This window comes from Engystomops pustulosus, chromosome 6 (genome assembly GCF_040894005.1).
Source record: "Engystomops pustulosus chromosome 6, aEngPut4.maternal, whole genome shotgun sequence".
NCBI classification, from domain to species: Eukaryota; Metazoa; Chordata; class Amphibia; order Anura; family Leptodactylidae; genus Engystomops; species Engystomops pustulosus.
In genome coordinates, this window is record NC_092416.1 from 81,713,882 (window position 1) to 81,735,834 (window position 21,953).

A 21,953-nucleotide genomic window follows, 5' to 3' on the forward strand; every position below is an offset into this window, starting at 1 on the left:
AGCCTTGTACACATTGATTTTATTGAGCTTAGATTGGATTGTGTCTACATTCAGCCAGTCTAGTATATTACAGGATGCATGACCCGCACTGGCACCGCCCACTTCAGAAGTTCTTTCTTCTATTGTATGAACAGAGCTAAAAACCCATTTAGTTTCCTGCCTTCTCTTGGTTTCTGGTCACAAAATACCCTATTTTCAGAATATAGGGGTCCAACATGCTCTGACCCATTTTTTTTTACATTGATATACTTAAAAAATTTCTAAGGATTTGTTTTGCTATTTTTGGCCACCTTTCATTTTGTATTTTGGCTGATTTTATTTCCTTCTTACAGATTTTGGTAAGTTTTTTGTAAGTGTTGAAAGCCTCAGGTGACCCGTCAGATTTATATTTTTTGAATGTCCTCTTTTTCTCATTAATTGCCCTTTTAACTGTAGCTGTAAGCCACGCGGGGTGTAATCTAACCCGTCTATACTTGTTACCTATTGGAATAAAGTTAGAAGTAAAATGGTCCAGGATAGATTTGAATTTCTCCCATTTAAAGGGGACCTACCACCACGATTCTACCTATAAAGGTAGAACGGGTGGTAGGTGGATAAATGGGACGTAAGGATAGCCCTTTTTGGGCTAATCCTTACGTCCCGGCTATCCTTTTGTAAACTTTAATCAGTTGATATGCTAATTTATTTAAGCGGCTACTGGGGCGTGGAGTAGCCAGACATGAGGCTACTAGTCGCGGCTACTCCACGCCCCAGTAGCCTTGTTCCTCCGCCTACCGGGTAATCTTCGGCGCGCAGCTACTGCGCCCCCTCGTGCGAATATCCTGCGTTCTGCGCATGCGCAGGACGCAGGCCTACGGGTGCGCGGCCGTAGCTCCGAGGCCGGCGCTACTGCGCATGCGCAGACGCCGGATGCTTGGACGAGGGCGCGCAGCTACAAGGTGCTGCGCGCCGAAGATTACATGGTAGGTGGAGGAACAGGACGTAAGGATTAGCCCAAAAAGGGCTATCCTTACGTCCCATTCATCCACCTACCACCCGTTCTACCTTTAGAGGTAGAATCGTGGTGGTAGGTCCCCTTTAACATTAGTATCATCATGTGACAGTATCTGATCCCAATCTATATCCTGTAGAGCAGCCCTGAATTTCTGGAAATTAGCCTTTTTGAAATTCAATGTTTTCGATTTTCCTACATATTTTTGCTTAAAAAGAAAATAATTATGTTATGATCGCTGTTCCCAAGGGTTTCCCGGACAGTGACATTTTGGACAATTTCTGCATTGTTTGAAATCACAAGGTCCAACAAAGCTTCACCTCTTGTGGGATCTTCTACAAGCTGTACCATAAAATTATCCTGCAGAAAATTGATAAAATGTCTCCCCTTCACGTATGAAGAAGAGCCCTGACCACAATTTATATTTGGAAAGTTAAAGTCTCCCATTATCACTATTATTTGCATATTTCCCATAATCCGCTAGAGGTGGATCAATGGCAACAAGTCTCCACACGCCTGCAAACCACCTTTATTTTGCGAAGTCTCTGTAAGGAGAACTCTTACTCTCTGGTCTAACTTTGGTTGTGCGTTATACCAATTTTGCAGTGTCCCAATTAATCTTTTTATTCTCTGACTAAGACTTTATGACACAAAATTAGACACTTATATAATGCAGAAGATGGTTTTGCCTTTTTCTAGTTCCAGCATATATTTCATTTATTAATAAGAAAGTGCCAGGAAACAATTTTGTTTATATTTTTCAATTTGTAATTGGTTTAGAGCATAGTTTAACTTAATAAAACAAAGATAAAGAATACAGGTTAAAAAGAAAACAGAAGCAATCAAGTAAAATCCAAAGGGGTGGAGGCTGTAGAACAGAAATAAGAAGGAATGTAATTTAACAGTAAAGAACAAAGGCAGAAGAAAGGTCGTGTTGTGGCAGAAGATGTACACGTCTCTTCTTAGGAAACACATTCTCAATAATCCAAGCTTTACTTGTACAGGGTGGATATCAATGGGTGGAAGACAGAAAAAGAGCATAATGGGACATTTACATACATTTCATCTGGAGTAATGTGCACGCCAGCATGCGTTGTGGTCCACACTATCATTGAATTGTCTGCAGAGGCTGCATTAACCTCCAAAGCCTCAGCCATTTAAACATAGCTCCAAATGTTGGAGGTTAATACATTATAATGTCCAGTAAGTCATACAGTTCTAATACAGGGCACAGGTGAAACATGGTTCTGCTTTCCCACCCCATGCTAAAACCTTACATGAATGAATAAGAACTCTAAGAGCTAAAGTTTGGAATGCGTTGGAGGAACGTTAAGGGTAAATTTACATCAAGTGCAATATTCTCACTATTTCTAGGGAGAATTGGCATAAAGTCAAATCACATAACCCATTACAAATGTTATATGAAAAAATTAGAAAAAAATCTTCCATCGCCATTATAGTGCTAAAAATAAGAACTTTGGTATTTTGGTTGATTTCTTCCATTGCAAGTACATAATGCTGGTCTGGAACCAACCCTTTGAAATTTAAAATAATATGGATATAAATTAATGTAAAAGAAGAAGAAGAAGCACCTGAAGCTTACACTACATGTATATTTCATAATTTATTTTGCTATAATTAAGGTGTATTAGGATTGTATGGACCTTGAACAGAATTTGTCATTGTGTGACTTTCTGAAGTCAGTTTTCCCAGAGATTACGTGACTTATTTGAACCATTTGATACATTTGGCACAAACTTAAGTCTCTTCTTTCTAGGCCATCTTCCCCTGTACTGTAAAGTAATTGCAACATGTTATTTGGCTTAACCCACTAATCATGTCCCCTTTCTAACACTCTTTAAAAAGTTTTAGAAATCAGCAACTAAATGTGCAAAGTCGCCAAATGTTTGGATAACATCAAAATGGCTTAAATGCCCTATTGTGCGGTTCTCTAAAGCCAGAATTCTGAAATAAGAGCATGATAAATTTCCTCAATTATAGTTTGTATGGATTATTCATATTAAAGATGATACTGGTCTGAACTACCGGCTACCTGTCCTGCCTTGTTTGTTGGAATTTTGGATTCACTATATATTTTTATAGTTGGGACCCCTTCATAATAAAAAGGCATGAGTGTTGCACAATGGCTAGAGAGCTATTGGTTGTATAGGTTTGCTCTAGATGTACCCCTATTGACTCTTGTATTTTGACTCTGTTGACTGCATGATATGTGGACTGTAGCTGAAACAAAATGGCTATCTACTTCTAAAGGCAGTGATTAGGTGGTTTTTGTGTACACATTTGCTTGGAAAGAAACAAACATTGGGTCGGATTTATCATTAGTCGCACTTCATACATCTGTCTAACACATCTGGATTCACTTGATAAATCTGGAGTAAGTTGTCTGTAGTGGAGGGTTGGAAATAATTGCAAAACTGGCACACACATATTTGGCTGCAAAACGACAAATGCATCCATTGTGAGACATATTGAAGACAAAACAACTGCAGTGATACATCCCCCTCAGTAAGTGGATTCATATAAATAATGAAGATATGATGAGGTCTGGTGCAGGGTGTAGTTTTTTTTAATCATGGAGTAAAACACTATGTAATGTTCACCTATGCTCTAAAGGGAAATTATTTCAAGAAGTAATTATTATTCCCCACAAACTATTGTAAAGGCTGAAACTGTAAAAATATACTGTTTTTCTTCTTGGTACTTACCTTCATCCAGCAACAGTAATCTCACATTGAGTCTATGGGCAGAAGCTTCTTTATTTAACCTACCACTTTAGGAGACAAGGATTTTCAAAAGCATGCAGTGCATTGACACTTTATGGCTGACTGCAGGGGAATGCCATTGAAGCCAATTGGCATCTTTTGACCTATCCAGCCATCATAGTGGCTTAGAGGAGTTTTCAATGCAAGGCAGGTTCCATTTAACAATAGGCTTTTCCCATCTGCAGTTGTATTTAAAAGATTGTAAATCTCCAAAACTAGAAATAAAAAGATAACAAAAATATATGAGAAGATGTCGCTGGTTTTGTTGTTCTGTTCAGTTGTTGTTCTGATCTCTAGAACTTTTCCAACCATTGTACATGTCATCTTCTGATTTAGAGATCTTTGTATTCGGGTTGAAAATGATTCATTACAACTGAACTTTAATATGTATGCCCGTGTTATCTCATTGTAGTTAATGAGAAATTTTTGACACCAAACTTGGAGGTCAGAAGATGAAAAGGCATGGTACATTTATCCACCGATGACACATTCTCACATATGTCATAACATGTCAGCAAATGTTTTTAGGTATATATGAATGTAATTTATTTCTAGGAATCATTCACCTTTACTTTTTTCTGCCAAATTCAGCAAGCTACATTTCAGCGTTCTGAATCATTTGAAAAATTTTACATGATTTTAGAAGTTACGATTTCCTGAAAAAGCAAATCTGTATGCTGTATGACTGATAGCAGAAAGCTTCCTGTGTGCAGTATACCAATGATAGAGGCAAGGGTGCCGGTTTACAGTCTATTTTATTATTATTCAGCAGCTCAGCTTCAGAACAGATGGGTCCTACTGCCTGGAAGTTTTTAGCTTAATCAGTAAAATTTATGGCTTGAGAAGTCAATTTTAAACTGTGTAGATTAGGTCTTATTAATAACATTTGCCTTCTGCAAAAATTATCTTTCCATTTAACCATAAGTACATTCCGTAAATCTTGGACTCATGCTCTCAGACTGTCTTCAGAATTTCACATTTTTAATTTAAATTCTTTTCCCGTGAGCTTAAACATGTTTTTAATGCTGATAAAAATACTCCAGTATTTATTTCTGCTCTGTTTCTCACCATAAAAATATTGTATCTGGTGGAGGTTTCAGGGACTGCAGGCTTTAATAAGAAGAATATCTGAAGTTTATTACATCAATTTACATTGCGGCCTGTGTTAGGGGCTACAAATTCTTTATAATTGTGAGAAAATGTCAAATATATATATGCTGCGTATACTTCAATATGCGGTACAATATTTTTTTTAATAGTGGATCCTTAATCCAAGGCATCAACTTCATGGTCTTTGGATGGACAATGTTTGGACCAAAGTATGACAAAATGATCAAGACACTTAAAAAGAGCATTATTATATATACATGCAAAATGTCTAATTCTATTACAGACTAATGAAAGCCTTGAAAGCATGTCATATTTTGGTATCCAGATATATTGCCCATCTTTATGCAGAACTTGTGTCCTATTTTGCAAATTGATTTTAAAAATAACACAATGCAATACTGATCAAAATGCATAAAGAACAAGCAGGCGGCTACTACGGCTCAAGATGGCTTCTCTCTTAAGGTAGATGCATAATCATGAATAGAATAGACAAGTAGAAAATATGTTCCTCTGTCATTTAACCTTCTGGTTAATTTGAAGTGAGTATAGTTAGCCATCTAAAGACATCCGATCCAATGACTTGGAAGAGATTGCATAATGATTTCCATATAACAAAAGGACTACAGATGAAAAAGACTTTGGAGAGTGTTTACAAAGGCAATGCATCATTTAGAGGCCTACAGAAGAATACCATATAGTCCACATTCAGGTGTGAACTAAGAATATTAACAATAATATTATAGAATGGTGTTTTTTAACAGATCTACACCTCATTACATGTTTATTAGACCCTCATTTCACAGTTGGACACTAGTTAAAAAAAACTAACAATAGCTCCATCTTTCCAGCTTTTCACATTGATTCAAACAACCTACTCATTTTTGGGGTATCGATTTAACGAGTAATAAACTAGCTCCTTATTTAAACAGGCAAAAAGCACTTTGTTAAAATAAAAATTGTCACCCCTCCCTATCATCTTAATGGGCAATTTTCTGTGGATTATATGAGATTTAAAGGAAAGTTACATAAATATTCTATAAATATATCTATATTTATCACTGGTGTAACCAGGTGACTTCCACAATGAACAAGAGTCGCATAATGAATAATATGGATGGTGTCACAGTGTAGAGTATCCTGTGACAGTTGAATGGTATGGCACAATAGGGATTATAGAGGTTCCCCAAACTAGAGGTGCCTTATTGCCATAGTATTTATGTTATAGCAGCTGATCAGTTATAGGAAAACAGCAGACAAAAGGGCTTTGTAAGAAATGCATACCCTTTCCAAGATCTAGCTTTGCTCACTTCAATAAATTATTCTGCTTGCACCCCTGAAGTATAGGAAAATTGTATATTGTATAGCTAAGCCTGAATATTTATTTCACTTAAAGTAAAAAACTAATTACAATCAGACAGAAGAGGATATGTGTGCTGGTCTCCCAAACTCCTTCATTACCAACATGGGAGGCTGTGGTAATAAATAGTGGTTGAACCTGTGGTCGGCGTCTGGTCACTATGGCACATGTGGTTTGCACATGCAGTTTAGGTCACAATACAAGCCATCAGATCTTAAAAAGAACTTGTCATTAATATTAATCGTCTCTCCTTGTCTACATCCGAATTGTGTAGGCCAATGGTCATTGGGTTTTTGATCCTGCTCAAGAGTAAGGTGTAGCCTTTGCATACAGGTGAAGTACAAGAAATGAAACCATTTCAACCAAGAAAGTTGGAGTTAATGGGAATGCAGTTGTGGGCATTTTAAAGAGGTCATGTCATTTGGCGTCAGCTGCCTTTGAAAAACCAAAAATGGAAAATCAAATGGGTAAAGTAAACATACAAAATAGTTGAAATGAAAGAGCCCCACACCCAGAAAATTTTCAATGAAATAAATAAATAAATATATTAAAAATAATAAACTTATTAGTGAAGAACTGCAGTTTCTTCATAGATCTTTGTTTCCTTCTGGTTTATTTTCTTGAATTCCATTTGTTGTTTGTTTTTTTTTTTTGTCATTTTTGATTTTTTGGAAATATTTACATCTTCACAGTAACGCCAATCTTTAACTCCTGTTGCTCATTCTTTTCTGTGTATGTGCTCATTGCTTTGTATGTTCGTGCACTTGTACATGTACTGTATGTGTATCAATGATTTTGTCAAACTTTTGGTAGGCATAACAGTATATCCTGCCACGCACAGAAGCGTGTACACCTCGGATAGGATATATGTCTGTGTACCTATTGATTCATGTAAGCAGATCCATGTGAGTTTTCTCTCAGACATCAGGGCGCTGCGTTCTCTTGCGTTGTTTTGTTCAGTTTTTTATTTATTGTTCATTCATAGCTGTACCAGATACTTCCTGGCAATGATAGCTTTCCCATGGTCATGGCTGTGTTTGCGTTCCGTTGGAAGCCAAAAGTTTCTTGTCCTTGGAGGAACCTCTCCGGTGGTGTTCTGCCATGTCAGGCTCAGAGCGACGTGAGTTCTGGCAGCTTCGAGTTGGGGTTCCAGGTGGTCGGCTTTGCTGTCCATTCTTCTCATCTGGTGGCAAGAAGAGAAGATGATCCAAGGAACACTCCATCTGGGTTCTTGTTGAAACATTTGCTCCTAAATGAAATCATCAATTGCATATATCTCTCATAAAAGCCACTTATAACCTATCAGTCAAACAGTTAAACAATTGAATACACAAAATAACGAGGAACATCCTACTTTTTTGTACATATATGACATTACTTATCCTGTACTGATCTTGAGTTATATCTTGTATTATACTCCAGAGCTGCACTCACTATTCTGCTGCTGGTGCAGTCACTTTGTATATTCTGAAACCCATTCTGCATTTATACACAAAAAGACTGTGGTCGATGAGGCAATGAATGTGAAATAGAGCCATCAATGTGAAGAAAAGAGGAGACAATTGTACTAGTAAATATTAGGGCAGGTCATGAGTTAGAAGTAATGCATTTTTATTGTCCTTTGATTGAGACCATGTGAAAAAAATCCACTGAGATACCTGTGTTCTGAACATCCTTTTACACTGAGGCAGCACCACCCTGATAACCCAGTTTTCACAGACCTTCTAAAAAATGAATGCAACACATTTATGTTTTAAGTGTCAATGCTGTCACATGTTTGTACTCCTAGACTCTCTCTCTCTCTCTGAGACTTGAAATTGCCTTTAAATCTTAATGCTTTCATATCATCCATATTGTTGCCTAGCCTGTAGGAATATTTTGGTAGATGTGTCCTCTTTTCTTTTAATGTGATTTTTGTTCCAAGTCTCTGTCCTGTTTCAGAGAGCCCCCCCCACACACACACACAATTGGACATCATAAAATAGAGCCCCTTATAAAAGATCTGATATACAAAAGTTGATAAACCCCATTGTGTGTTGTGCAGGGGGATACCAGGGATTTTCTCTTCCTTATTGGAGTTTGGAATATTTATTCTATAAGCAAATATAATTTATGGACAGCTTTTACATTTTTTGGTTTCAGCAAGATGTACCTGTTATTGTTTTGGAGGACAAGGAGCCTTCAGTCCTGTCCACAATATGGAAGATATATTAGTAGTAAATTGCAATTTCGCATCTTGAAGAGACACAGAATAGAAACTTATGATAACATTTCACACAGTCAAAACAGGGGTGAACATGTCACATAAATTATGACATTCTACGACACTCATGGAATGTGTCCTGGACCACATTTCATCAGAGGACAAAAAAATTCTACAACTGTTCACATTGATGGTTCTATTACCTACGACTTGTTTCTCCATCCATGGTATCGCTATGTCCTTTTATATATAAATACACAGGCAGTTTTGTTCTTAAGTTGAATTTGTATGTAAGTCGGAACTGTATACTTTATAATTGTAAACCCAGCCAAAATTTTTTGGGTCTCTTTCACAATTGTATTTTAAAAATATTGGGTTGTCATAATAACCAGGATTAACACTAAAGCTTCATTGCAGACATCATTTATAACTGTTATAGCTGTTTATTGTAGCCTAGGACTAAAGTACAGTAAACTACCAAAATCCAGAGGTCCGTTTGTAACTAGGGGTCATCTGTAAGTAGGGTGTTCTTAAGTAGGGGACCGCCTGTATGTTTCTTCACAAATTATGACACTTCTCCTCCTCTCTCTTCCTGTTAAACTCATTATTCATTCTGAAACTTTATCCTAAAATTTTAGAAGGTGGTCCACCAACCACTAACTCCACCAGGGTTGCTAAAAATCTTTGAGGGTGAGAGGGAAGGAGCAGTAAAATAACGGGAAGATTACAGCACATAAAAGTAAATTTTTATCTAAGAGGTTTTTTTATATCATTACTGTTCCGTACCTGCTCAAACATAGTTATATATTTTATGAACTAACTCAATTTATTTAAAAAAAATATTTTATGTAAAATCTTTTTATTGTTAATGGAGATTATTTAAAAAAAATTTGTGTATTAAAAATCCATTAGCGTTCAACCAGAAATTCGGGTTCAGCATTCAGGCTCACGTCCTGCTTGGCAGCACAAGGGTGAACTACATTTTATTACACTAGTAGTTTTATAGTCACAGTTGATTGTTGTAGGGTTCTAAAAGAGAATTTTATTCACTAGATGCAGGATAAAGTGACTGCAAAGAGCAATAGGATACTGTGCTGTAGTCCATGAAACAGCCCTAAAATGGTAGTGAGGTATAGAATGCTTCCTATCTATTGGGATTGGAGAAAGACTAATTTGCATGTAATGAAAGGACAGACATTACCTACAATGTATTTATTTTAAACACAATGGATAAAGGCTGCCAACACTGACTTTTTGAGGAAATAGATTGCTTTTTCTTCCCAAATGTTTAATTACTTCTCCATTCATGAACCTCAACCAAGATAATTCTTCCAGTGCTCAATTAAATAAAACTTTCTTTCATGTCTTGATGTAGATTTATAGGAATTTACCTGCCAAGGCCTGAACTGACGGCTGGTCATGTGTGCTCAGCAGTTGTGCCTGAATAGTCTCTACAACCCTCTTAAATCGGCGGCTGGGACCTGGAACAAAAAGTATAAAGAGGCAAATAAATACATGCAATATAACTGCCAAATGTATTAGAACTGGGTATTGGATTTACATTCAGAGTACCAGAATTTCTGAGGAGAGCAATAAGAGATACTAAAGTATGCCCCCAAGATAAAACTGGGCTAAGGTAAGAAAATACCAGAAAACACAAAAGGAGGAGAGGGAAGATGGTGTAAAATATTACATTTTAAATAGGCCCCAGGTGTAACAAGGCACCTCTCGGGACTTCACCAGCACTGTTGGTATTGCCATTAGACGCCTGGTCACATTGCAGTAACTGGACAGACGTATTTGATAATAAGATACAGAGGTATTTTAGTGAATCTTAGGTCTAGGGCTTCGGGGATCTCCTGGTCCACCAAATAAACGCATCTATGAATAGTGCCCTATAAATCAACCATTTGAAACCATTTTTTTGTTTCATCAAGTTTTACTTCTTTCAAATATATACATGTATTTACATCAATTCATTTTCATTTTCTTAAATTTCAGACGTCTGAGGAAGGGGGCGTGTCCCTCGAAACGTCACAGCAGGTGGACGATACCATTCTGTCCAACAGTCAGAGACAAGGCAGTCTCAGCCCTGGGGCCTCCAAACATGTGAGTGTTGCGAAGAAAAAAACTACTAGAACGCCAAATGAGGTGAATTTCTTTATATCTTTAAAGTTCATGTGATAGCACACTCACTAGGACGTACGTACACTAGCCGAAAAAATGTTATAATATATAAGAAGATTTAAGAAAATGAAAATGAATTGATGTAAATACATGTATATATTTGAAAGAAGTAAAACTTGATGAAACAAAAAAATGGTTTCAAATGGTTGATTTATAGGGCACTATTCATAGACACATTGCAGTAACTCCAGTTCTGTAACAGTACCTGAACAGCTATAACAGGCCACTTAAAGAAACTTTTAAGTTTGTTAAATATTGCATTACATTATAAATTTTCACGGCAACTTTAACATCTTACAAAAATCTATCCAATTAAACCAAACTCTCCCTCCTACCTCCTGGGGGTGGGGGCAGCTTTACAATTTTAAATGGGAACCCCCATTTTATATTTCAGAATAAGATTCCCAAGGGACAATTACATTGATTTAATCTATGATTCAAGTAATTTTCATTGACAGATCGTGCTGTATTTACCAAAAATCTAAATGGGTAAAAAAAATCGTTAAAAATCTCAAGAAATACTCATCGGATTATAAACAAAAAATTAGACAAATATTTCTTAAAAATCTATCCAATACTAAAGTATTTTCACCCCCCTCTTACCACCTGGGGTGAGGTGGTTTAATGTGAGTCTCCTTGCCTCTCACACATCTGAGAGCTTGATTAGCTTAAGTCTGCTCCCCTCTGAAGATGGTGATTTTTCTCATTTGCCTACAAAGTGTTTAAATATTTAATGCTGTGAATTAAGTGCTTGAATTTAGCAACATTGGATTTAGGAAAAATATTGAATACTTCAAATTTAGAATTTTGCATATTTTTCAACGTTTTTGGTGATTACAGTGCCATCTGTCAACAAAATGGAAAAAGACCTAGGTCGAATCTGTGTCATTCTTCTGGGGAATCTGAATCTGTAATAAAAAATAAAAAAATCCGAATCTGTAAAAAAAAATTCCCATTTAAGATTTTAAAGTAATCCCCCCTTTTCACCCCCAGGGAGTGTGGGCAGGGGACCGAGTTTGGTATAATTGAATAGACTTTTGAAAAATATTTGACGCATATATTTCTAGCTTGAAATATTTCCCCATCTCTACCTTTTTTTTTATCCCCTATATAACTATATTCAAATTAATGGGGTTGTACTAAGTATAATTCATTAGAGGGGTAATTATACTATGTCATTAAGTTCCAACAAAGTCTAAGTGCTCTCTCTGCAGCTACTGGGTGTCACAAGAGAAAACAACAAATGAACACTATGGTAAATAGGGATTAAAATGTAGCTTTAAGAAGTATTTGCTGACCTGGCTTGGAGGTATCAAGAAATCGGTCCCTACTCTTACAATACTTGCTTTCCGGAAAGTGACAAGAGCACCAAAAATCTACATTTACTGAAAACTGTTTAGACAAATGCAATAGGCAAATCAGTGCTTTGTGCATTTTTCTTCACCTAAAAGGAACCAAAAAATAACCCCTACTGTAGCAAATAATTTTATGGGATTTAAAGGCCCCACACGCTTCAAACAGCCCAAGGACCATGGTACTCTTTATCCACAACTGAGCAGAGTTCTGGAACGTAGTACCTACTTTTATTCTGGTGGATATGGATCTTATAGTACAATATATAATTGTAGAAAACCCTTGATAGAAATAACAGACAGGCGATCTCCAACTAATAAATTGAAGATGGCATTTTAATCTTTCTGATTAGGGAAGACTGTCCTTGAATGTTAAGGCACTTTTACCCCAAGAGCTGTGGCCATCAAAATAATTTGTGCCATCGAAGGAGGACATGTGTCCATCAGAAACATTGGTGTCTCAAACCCAGCAAGCAGAGCTGTCAATCAGTGCTCTGCTTCATGTAACTATGTCACAAAATGTGTGACAAGTCCAATGAGCAGAATAGTGATTGACAGCTCAGGTTCCCAAAGGCTTCTTACAGAAGCCAACTCTTATGCTATTTACTACAGTGAAAATAAGTAGGTCCAAACACACTGTATATGGCAGGCGTGGTGTTTTGGCAGCATGCAATATATTACATTGATTTATACTGTGCTTTCTTCAAATAAAAATTTGTCAGCCCATTTGTTCGTCTCTCTTGTCTTTATACCTGATATTAGTGTGAAGGTCACAGAGTAGATGCCATTCTCTTTTTGTGCCTCAGCTCCTTCTGAGTAACTTATGTCCACCTGAAATTTGACAGGCTTCTGAAAAACAGATGGACCCCCTGATGACTTGTACTCTGCTCTGAAGCTGGTCTGAGAGATCACGCTGTGACTTAAACTTGGGATCTAAGGAGACAAAATTGTAAAATTCAACAGACCTGATAGGTTGGAAAAGACTGTCAATCTTATGATGCAAGTCTTAGAGTATTATATTTCCATTTTCAAGACAATCAATGCATTCACATAATACCTATAGCATACATGCATGCAGCATGCTATAGAGCAGCTTGAGGAGTGGAGCAGCCTAATTTACTGTATTTTAGAAAAAAATCTGTATAACATGTCTTTTAATCTATATCGTTTCTACTCTTCATCTTTGAATTGCATAATGCTTTAATATTACAGTAACATACAGAATAGCAGAAGCAGCATTTTTTGTTACTTTAATATATATTAATTTTTTTATAATATATTAAAATGATTTTGTGCTTTTTAAACGAAATTATAAAAGAAGTAATAAAATTAAAAAAGAATACTTACCTTGCTTCCGGTCATGGATTCTGTACTGGAAGTAATGAAATCACATACATCGTATATGTGACAGTTTCAGTGCCACTTATTCTCGCCTAACTGTTGAGGCTGCTAATTGCTAAGCTGTCAAATCCACAATGAATGTGACCTTATATCTTCTGGTCTGAAGAAACCAGAACCAAAGTTTCTACGCTAAACCTGCAGCCTGGCCACTACTGGGAAATGCGAGTTCTCAGACCTTTACGCCCGTTGGACGGGAAGTGGGAATGGTTCCGGTCCATGCAGTGGGCCAATGCCTGTTGCCTAGCGCAATTGTACACCAGGTCAGACCTGGCGTAGAAGTGTCCTGGTTGCACTGACACCTGACACGATTAATCAGGAGGCCAAAGCCACCCAGCGCGTGTCAGGGACAACATATAGTAGCAGCCTATGATTAATGGGCTTACCCTTTGCTTGCTTTCTAGCCCTTGCCTTTGACTGTTTTGGTCCTAGGAGCCACATCAGTAACCTGCTGACAGGCATTTGCAGTGAACTTGGGTCCTCTTAGCCCAGTCAGCCAGGAATATATGGCCATAAAGTATCAGGCCTCAGGCAGTAGAAAGATTCTACAACGCGATTGGCCTCTGTAGCGTGATTGAGAAGGCACAGGGAGGAAGAATACTGGTTGGCGAGAAATATAATTTATATGTCATCTCAGTCATCTACTGCTTCTACAATATATGCAATAAACTGGTGAGTGTGCTAGATATTCTACCCACATTATTATTGGGTGATTGAAATGCTGTATGCTGAATAATATCTGTATAAGGCAATGTTATGGTTCTGCACAACTCATGCAGGACTGGGGAGCCCACCAATGAATTCAAGTGGCCAGCTGTCTAAGCCTGCTTCCGAGTAAGATAACAGATAGAGCTGCTATAAATAAAAGCAGTACCTCTATATGTATAACCCCCACTAACCCAACATTACATCACTACTAACAATAGGCGATGTCACTGCTTATCTACTCCTCCTGCACAATGACTTTTATATAAATAACACCATTGACCCATCGTTACATCACTACTGAGAATAGATGATGTCACTGCGTATCTCACTCCCTGCACAATGACCTCTATATGACCAACACTGACCCATCATTACATCACTACTGACAATAGATGATGTCACAGCTTATCTCCTCCCCCTCCCTGTACAATGATCTCTATATAGATAACACTGACTCATCATTACATCACTACTGACAATACATGATGTCACAACTTATCTGCTCCCCATTCCCACACAATGACCACAGGACAGGTTGGAGAACATAACAAGAACCACTCCACCCACTAAAAGACCACAGAAATCAATAAATACAGTATCTCCCATCTATTGTTTCTAAGGTCAATGAGACTACTATAAAACAAATCTCTAAGAGCTATTACAAATGGTCACTTTATTCTGATCCACACATTTAGCTTCAGAATTAATGTTACAATTAAGCCTGGCTAATCTATACTTACTGAGAGGAAAGCGTGGACTATGTCAGCTTTTATAGAACTGAGCGGTTTATCTTTAATCACCACAAATATCTGTTCTTCTTTATCTAAGTTGATGAAGTTTCCAAACCAAGACTTTTTGGCAAGCCTACGAAGAAGGGAGATTAGGTAAAGGTTAGAGAATTTGGACAAGGGTGTTTTTTAGATAAATGTATTCAGTACAGTTCAGTAAAGCTACACGTATGAATGCCAAAAAAAATAAAAGAAGTGAAATAGCTAATACTTACTCCGGTGAAGACTCTGGGGTGAGGCTTGACATTTCTTCTGGTGTCGGTACTGACAGAAAATGGAAACTTCATTATAAATCACTAAGATTTAAAAGGGTTTTCCAGGATTTAAATACTAATGACCTAGCCTTAAAATACCATATCGACATTAGATGAACAGTAGTCCGATACCTGGCAGCCCATTATTAGCTAATATTAGCATACCTTGTCCCCATTCTATAGAGAGCTCTACACACTGTTGGATGAAGGATGCTTTTTCAGAAACACCCATAAGTGAGTAGAAGAAAGTACAATACTTACTCTGGCTTCCATGGAGTACTTCCGTTCCCCAGTAATTTTATCCTGATGGACCATCAGTGATTATATCACGTTCAATGTGCATGTGAAATATGAGATGATCCTTTGCCTTAGCAGTCAGGTGTGAGGCCAGGAATTGGTCCAGATGTACTTGTAGAATCACCAGCAGTCCATTGGAAGCAGAGTTGCCAAGGAGGTGTAAGATTAACATACTTCCTATCAAATGTTGTGTATAAAAGCATGCTTCCTCCATCTCTGTATAATGTGTATTTCTGTACTGATGACTATGTTGGGTGCTGGCTCCCTTGATTTTATTCTAAGGAAAAGCCATCAATATTTAAATCTGGGGAAATTCCTTTTCACTGAGGATGTAGTAACACATAACAAAGGAAACGATAAGATCCAGTTTATTTGACCTTTTGCCACATTTCAGGAAAACATAAAGATATAAAATTGGATTTTTTTGGTGAAGAATCAACAAGTGGGACACAATTGTGAAGTGGAATGAAATTTATATTTTAAACTTTTGTAAAAATCAATACAAAAGTTTTCAGCTTGCTGTTTTCAGCTCTTTCCAGACATTTTCAATTGTATTCAGGTCTGGACTACTTGTAGGAGATGGAAGTTTAGAGGGACAGGGTCTAGGTACTTTTGCTGTGGTCTGATACTCCTTCCATTTCAATATGATCGCTTGCACAGTGCTCCTTGGGATGTTTAACGCTTGTGAAATCTTTGTGTATCCAAATCTGACTTTTTCACAACTGTATCACGGACCTGCCTGGTATGTTTCTTGGTCTTCATGATGCAGAGACTATCACAGAGCAGGTGGATAATATTTCTCACCATCAGTCATTTAGGACAACATTGGATCATTCAGAGATGCTCACTGAACTTCTGAAGTGAGTTTTTTGCACTGAAAGTATAAGGGTCAAATAATATTGCACGCTCCACTTTTGCGTTTATTATTTTTAACAAAAGTTTAAGGTATCCAATAAATTTCGTTAGACTTCACAATTGTGTCCCAATTGTTGTTCATTCTTCACCAAAAAATGTAAATTTTATATCTTTATGTATATAATACTTTTGCAAGCCACTGTAGGTATTTACTATAAGTGATCTGACAGATCCTATGAAAGAGAATGAATTTACTTCAAGGTGAAGTAATTTATACATTGGTATTTAAGTTGACCCCTCCCCCTCCAATTTGTAGATTCCAGGATATTGGCCATGCTAAGCCATAAATGCTTAAGATGGAAATATCCAATTTAACTTTATTGCTCTTGAGTGAGCAAATTAAAGTTTACAAACCTTATAAAATATTAATATAGTAATATAATATAAATCATGTTACAAAATTGTCAGTGTTGTCAAGTGGTTTTCCAGCCTCTGTAACTCAAGGGATAAAGATTTAAGCAAACAATTTACCAATAAGTTATGCTATTGGTAATGAGGAAGCGATAGTCATTTCAATAAAGCCATCTCAACACTATGGCCACTAGATGGCAGTCATATATAGAAAAAATACAAATAAGCAAAATCTACCTTGCAATTTCCGACGGTGGAAACGTGGGGAACCCAGGAAACTATTCTTGATGGAGTTCAATCGTGTCTTCCAAGCCACGCCACCGACACCTGGACTTGAGGGAGGGGTGCCACTGGGTGTCCCAGTCGGGCTGTCCTTAGGCGTATGCACTGGGGTACCCAGCGGGGTAGGGAGGGGACTACCTCGGGGAGAAGGGTGAGGGGTCACCTGCGGCAAAGGGATAGATTTGGTGGCGGATTTAGTACCAGGGAAAAAACGAGCAGGTAGTGAGGAAGGGAAGAAAGGGGGGGATAATGGGGAGCGATGAGGTGAAGTTGAGGAGTCATGCGGTGGGGAGGAGGCAGTCATGGTAATCGGTAAGGGATTTGATTTAATGGTATGGAGGGGCTTCTCTCCCAGGCTGGTCTTAGCAGGCAACGTTTGAGTCTTCGGGTCAGGCTGACGGTGAGCAGCTTTGGATTGCCAGATGGCACGGGGGTCCTCCCCATCGGCGGCTTCCAGCGGTGTGGGGGAAAAAGTGAATACAGGACTCTGGCAAGGGGGGACAGAAAAGTGCCCGATGGGCATTGATGTTGGACAATGAGATGGAGAAATGTGGCAGGACATGGGTACTACTGGTGTGTGTAATATGTGTAACACATATGAACGTTCATCAAAGCCAATTCTCAAATACATAGGGAAGAGTTTAATTCAGTATGATTTCCATACTTTTGAAGTTCTCTTTTGTGTGATAATATTATTGATCAATATCAACTGAGGTGTGATTAATCTGTATTAACGTCTACATTTAACAACAATTGGATCCTAGTCTAAAACTATTCAACAGATTTTTACAAATATGAGATGTTGTTCCAATCTATGCTAAGAGCAGAAGTACATTTTTAGCAATGTAAGAGTTATGTAATTAGGTAAATCTCCTCTTCTCAGCTGTTCTGATGCATTTGAAAGAACGCTTGTGTCACTGCCACGTGTGAACGCACCCTAAAACATGTCAACCTACACTGTAAAACATCTACATAGGAATAAAAAGATGAACCTCTCCAGAAGATCACCTCTCTGAATGGATAAATATTTCACGCCCCCTGAAGCACATGTAAACACCTCACTATCTGCTCCCCCAGGTTGCAAAAGCTCGGAGAGGAACTTGTGATGCCCAAAAGCACTTGTGCTCCATTTAAATAGCAAAAGTTGATTTTAAGTAAACTACTACGTAAACACTTCTATTACACATATGTTCCTATTCATGCTGCTGGGAGCTATTGTTAGAATAAATGTAATAAAGTTAGAATACAAAGGTAGATTGGATGAGCTAAATTTGCCAAATGTTTTTCATTGATATATTGCATTTTTTCATATATTACATGTTACAACCATATTTGAGAACAGCAATGATGAATGGCAGCTTTGCCCATTAATCTTTTAAGGATAGGTCTGAGTTGGTGCATGATGACTAGTGGAGGTGTATGTAATGTATGACAATAGGACGTGATAATGTAATCTGCTGGCATGGTATGTTCAAAGTATTACAATTGTATTCAGTCCACTTCTGCTGTCATTTCATCTGTAAAACCGTATTTTCTTTTCAATACTTACCCTCGGACTGCTGAGAGGGCTGGATGAGAGACCAGTCGATGCACCGCTCACAGATCTGGACCTACAAAAGAAAGATATATTACCTACTGCACAGGGAACAATGAGGCTGACCCCTTTCTGCCCTGTTCTAAATTGTATGCTTTGTAAGGATTAGGTTTCAGCTAGATAGATATATAGGTCAAGTGGTATGATTTCAAATGGCCCATTCCTTCTGCATGTAGCAATTTTATGTGATCTCTCTCTTTTTGAGCCATACATCATTTTCCCTACAATATAATCAGGGATTATCTACTGTATTTTTAGACATAATGTTATCATGTATTTGGAATATAATGAAGCTACCTTAAGTGTGAGCTGCGGCTGTCCTGTCACTGTTAGAAATCAGTTATACTCCCTTTTTATGTATTCTGGGGCTTTAAAAATGTTTGTTCTAAATATTTAAAGGGTTTTTTTTCTGAAAAACAGATATTAATGACTTATCCTTAGAATCAATATCAGATAGGCAGATCTGATGGCCACATTACAACTTCATATATCCATTAACAAACTGTACATGAAGTATTAACAGGGCACTCGTGGGAATATGTGGGCTCTTTATGAGTTAATATAAGCTCTTAACTATATACAAGGTGGCATGCTGGGATTGGAGCCCCCTCCTTCCCCTGTCTACGTCTCTGAAGGTCTAGTAGGTGTTGCACATTGATTTTATTATAATACTGTTACTCATACCTGTGACAATTACCCCATATACACTTGGGGCATTGAGTGAATACTTTATGTGGATCCTCATGCTAACATGCTGTCATTTATGGGTTTATACTCTGGCTGAGCCTTGTTGTTGGGCAGTGAGCCCTGTATTTTTATTCCCATCTTTAAATATAATAATGAAATATCATAATAAAGTTATACATTTTAACTGTTCTCTAATCCCTCTAATTTTATACCATCCAACAGACAACAAACTTTCATATGTGACATCAGACTCCACATGTGTGGAGGGATTTTTCACCCAGAAGCAATAGTTTTAGGGTAGAATATTTCTATATGTCTTAGGCTTCATGCACACAACTGTATAGGGGTGACCATGAGGTAGCCACACAAATTGCATCTAGTTCACGGTCCCCATAGAGATCTACACTCACCGGCCACTTTATTAGGTACACCTGTCCAACTGCTCGTTATCACTTAATTTCTAATCAGCCAATCACATGGCGGCAACTCAGTGCATTTAGGCATGTAGACATGGTCAAGACAATCTCCTGCAGTTCAAACCGAGCATCAGTATGGGGAAGAAAGGTGATTTGAGTGCCTTTGAACGTGGCATGGTTGTTGGTGCCAGAAGGGCTGGTCTGAATATTTCAGAAACTGCTGATCTACTGGGATTTTCACGCACAACCATCTGTAGGGTTTACAGAGAATGGTCCGAAAAAGAAAAAACATCCAGTGAGCGGCAGTTCTGTGGGCGGAAATGCCTTGTTGATGCCAGAGGTCAGAGGAGAATGGGCAGACTGGTTCGAGCTGATAGAAAGGCAACAGTGACTCAAATCGTCACCCGTTACAACCAAGGTAGGCAGAAGAGCATCTCTGAACGCACAGTACGTCAAACTTTGAGGCAGATGGGCTACAGCAGCAGAAGACCACACCAGGTGCACTCCTTTCAGCTAAGAACAGGAAACTGAGGCTACAATTTGCCCAAGCTCATCGAAATTGGACAGTAGAAGATTGGAAAAACCTTGCCTGGTCTGATGACTCTCTATTTCTGCTGCGACATTCGGATGGTAGGGTCAGAATTTGGCGTCAACAACATGAAAGCATGGATCCATCCTGCCTTGTATCAACGGTTCAGGCTGGTGGTGGTGGTGTCATGGTGTGGGGAATATTTTCTTGGTACTCTTTGGGCCCCTTGGTACCAATTGAGCATCGTTGCAACGCCACAGCCTACCTGTATATTGTTGCTGACCATGTCCATCCCTTTATGACCACAATGTACCCAACATCTGATGGCTACTTTCAGCAGGATAATGCGCCATGACATAAAGCTGGAATCATCTCAGACTGGTTTCTTGAACGTGACAATGAGTTCACTGTACTCAAATGGCCTCCACAGTCACCAGATCTTAATCCAATAGAGCATCTTTGGGATGTGGTGGAACGGGAGATTCGCATCATGGATGTGCAGCTGACAAATCTGCGGCAACTGTGTGATGCCATCATGTCAATATGGACCAAAATCTCTGAGGAATGCTTCCAGCACCTTGTTGAATCTATGCCTTCAGAGGCAGTTCTGAAGGCAAAAGGGGGTCCAACCCATTACTAGCATGGTGTACCTAATAAAGTGGCCGGTGAGTGTATAGTGCATTTACCATGAGCCAAGCAGCAACTCAGTTCCTATGGACAAAATTTCCACTGTTTGCCCTGAAACAGGATCCGTTCTTCCTTTATCTTCTCGTGGCCTAGTTTTGGTGGAAAACAAATCTTAAAAGTATGCAAATGAGCCACAGGGGCTCCTGTCTGCGTCACAAAATCCCTGCCTGGTTCAGTTGTCTGCAAGAAGGGGCTTCTGTGATGTTGACAGGTGTCCATGAGACTCACTTGCATAGCTTTAAAAGATGATTTGCTCTAAAATGAAGCCAATAGAAGATAAAGAAAGAACAGATCTTGTTGCAGGGTACACATACCAATGTGTGTGTTTGGTGTGCAATCCATATGGTAGATTGCCTTTAAAGATGAAGTTGAGAATGAAATCTGCAGATAGATTCAGTTACCAACTATGTATTTAACAGCCTTTATCTTCAGTTTTATAGCAAACATGGTTTTAGGTGCTGTAAAGCCCAATATAGCTATGTTTGAAGACTCACAGTCTGACCCATCTTTTAATTTATCCTACTTGAGGGTGCTAAAAAATTGGATTGGTTTCCAATTGGAAATGTGAAAAACGACTCCATAATTTGATAACATTTTTATAATGATGTTTTATAATTAGCTGAATTTATAAACCATACTTATAAGGGGACATTTATCATGGCTTGTATGCAGAATGGGCACTCGCTATAGCCTGTAAAAATTCAAGCCTTAACAGATTCTGGTAATAGCGTAATTCTACGCCAGGCAAGGCCACCTGCGAAACGCCAGCGTATGATAAACGTCCCCATTCTATTTTCTGAATGTTACCTTTGACTATGCTGTGCCATCTCGATAGCCCTTCGTGCAGGAACGGGTGAGCCACCATCTGTCACACTCAAGACTTCCATAGACTTTCTCTCAGGTCGACGCTTTCCATGGCGATTCAACATTGGGGAATCAACTCTTTTGCGGGGTGGATCTAGAGTAACAATGTAATGTAAAATGGTGACCTGGCAAGGCTAGCAAACAACATAAACGAATAATGACACCGCTCTTTGCATCTGGGACAATATACTGTACATACT

The 21,953-nt window shown here is 38.3% G+C and overlaps 2 protein-coding genes across 11 annotated transcripts in view; one reads left to right on the forward strand and one right to left on the reverse strand.

Annotated features, from left to right (window-relative positions):
• The window catches only part of JAM3 (junctional adhesion molecule 3), a 397,725-nt gene that overhangs the window by 155,464 nt on the left and 220,308 nt on the right, over window positions 1-21,953 (forward strand). The window lies entirely within an intron of this gene.
• BRSK1 (BR serine/threonine kinase 1) overlaps window positions 1,672-21,953 on the reverse strand; it is a 191,266-nt gene continuing 170,984 nt past the window's right edge. For 6 of the 10 annotated variants that reach the window (XM_072156758.1, XM_072156757.1, XM_072156759.1 and 3 more), the window contains 8 exons: window positions 21,697-21,847; window positions 18,526-18,586; window positions 16,932-17,463; window positions 15,093-15,141; window positions 14,830-14,953; window positions 12,736-12,916; window positions 9,836-9,925; window positions 1,672-7,490 (listed from right to left, as the gene is read on the reverse strand). In XM_072156758.1, coding sequence (XP_072012859.1) covers window positions 7,267-7,490; window positions 9,836-9,925; window positions 12,736-12,916; window positions 14,830-14,953; window positions 15,093-15,141; window positions 16,932-17,463; window positions 18,526-18,586; window positions 21,697-21,847 — 1,412 coding nt within the window. In that variant the 3' untranslated portion in view covers window positions 1,672-7,266. The remainder of the gene's footprint in view (window positions 7,491-9,835; window positions 9,926-12,735; window positions 12,917-14,829; window positions 14,954-15,092; window positions 15,142-16,931; window positions 17,464-18,525; window positions 18,587-21,696; window positions 21,848-21,953) is intronic. The other 4 variants (XM_072156762.1, XM_072156763.1, XM_072156760.1 and 1 more) reach the window with 3 other exon arrangements.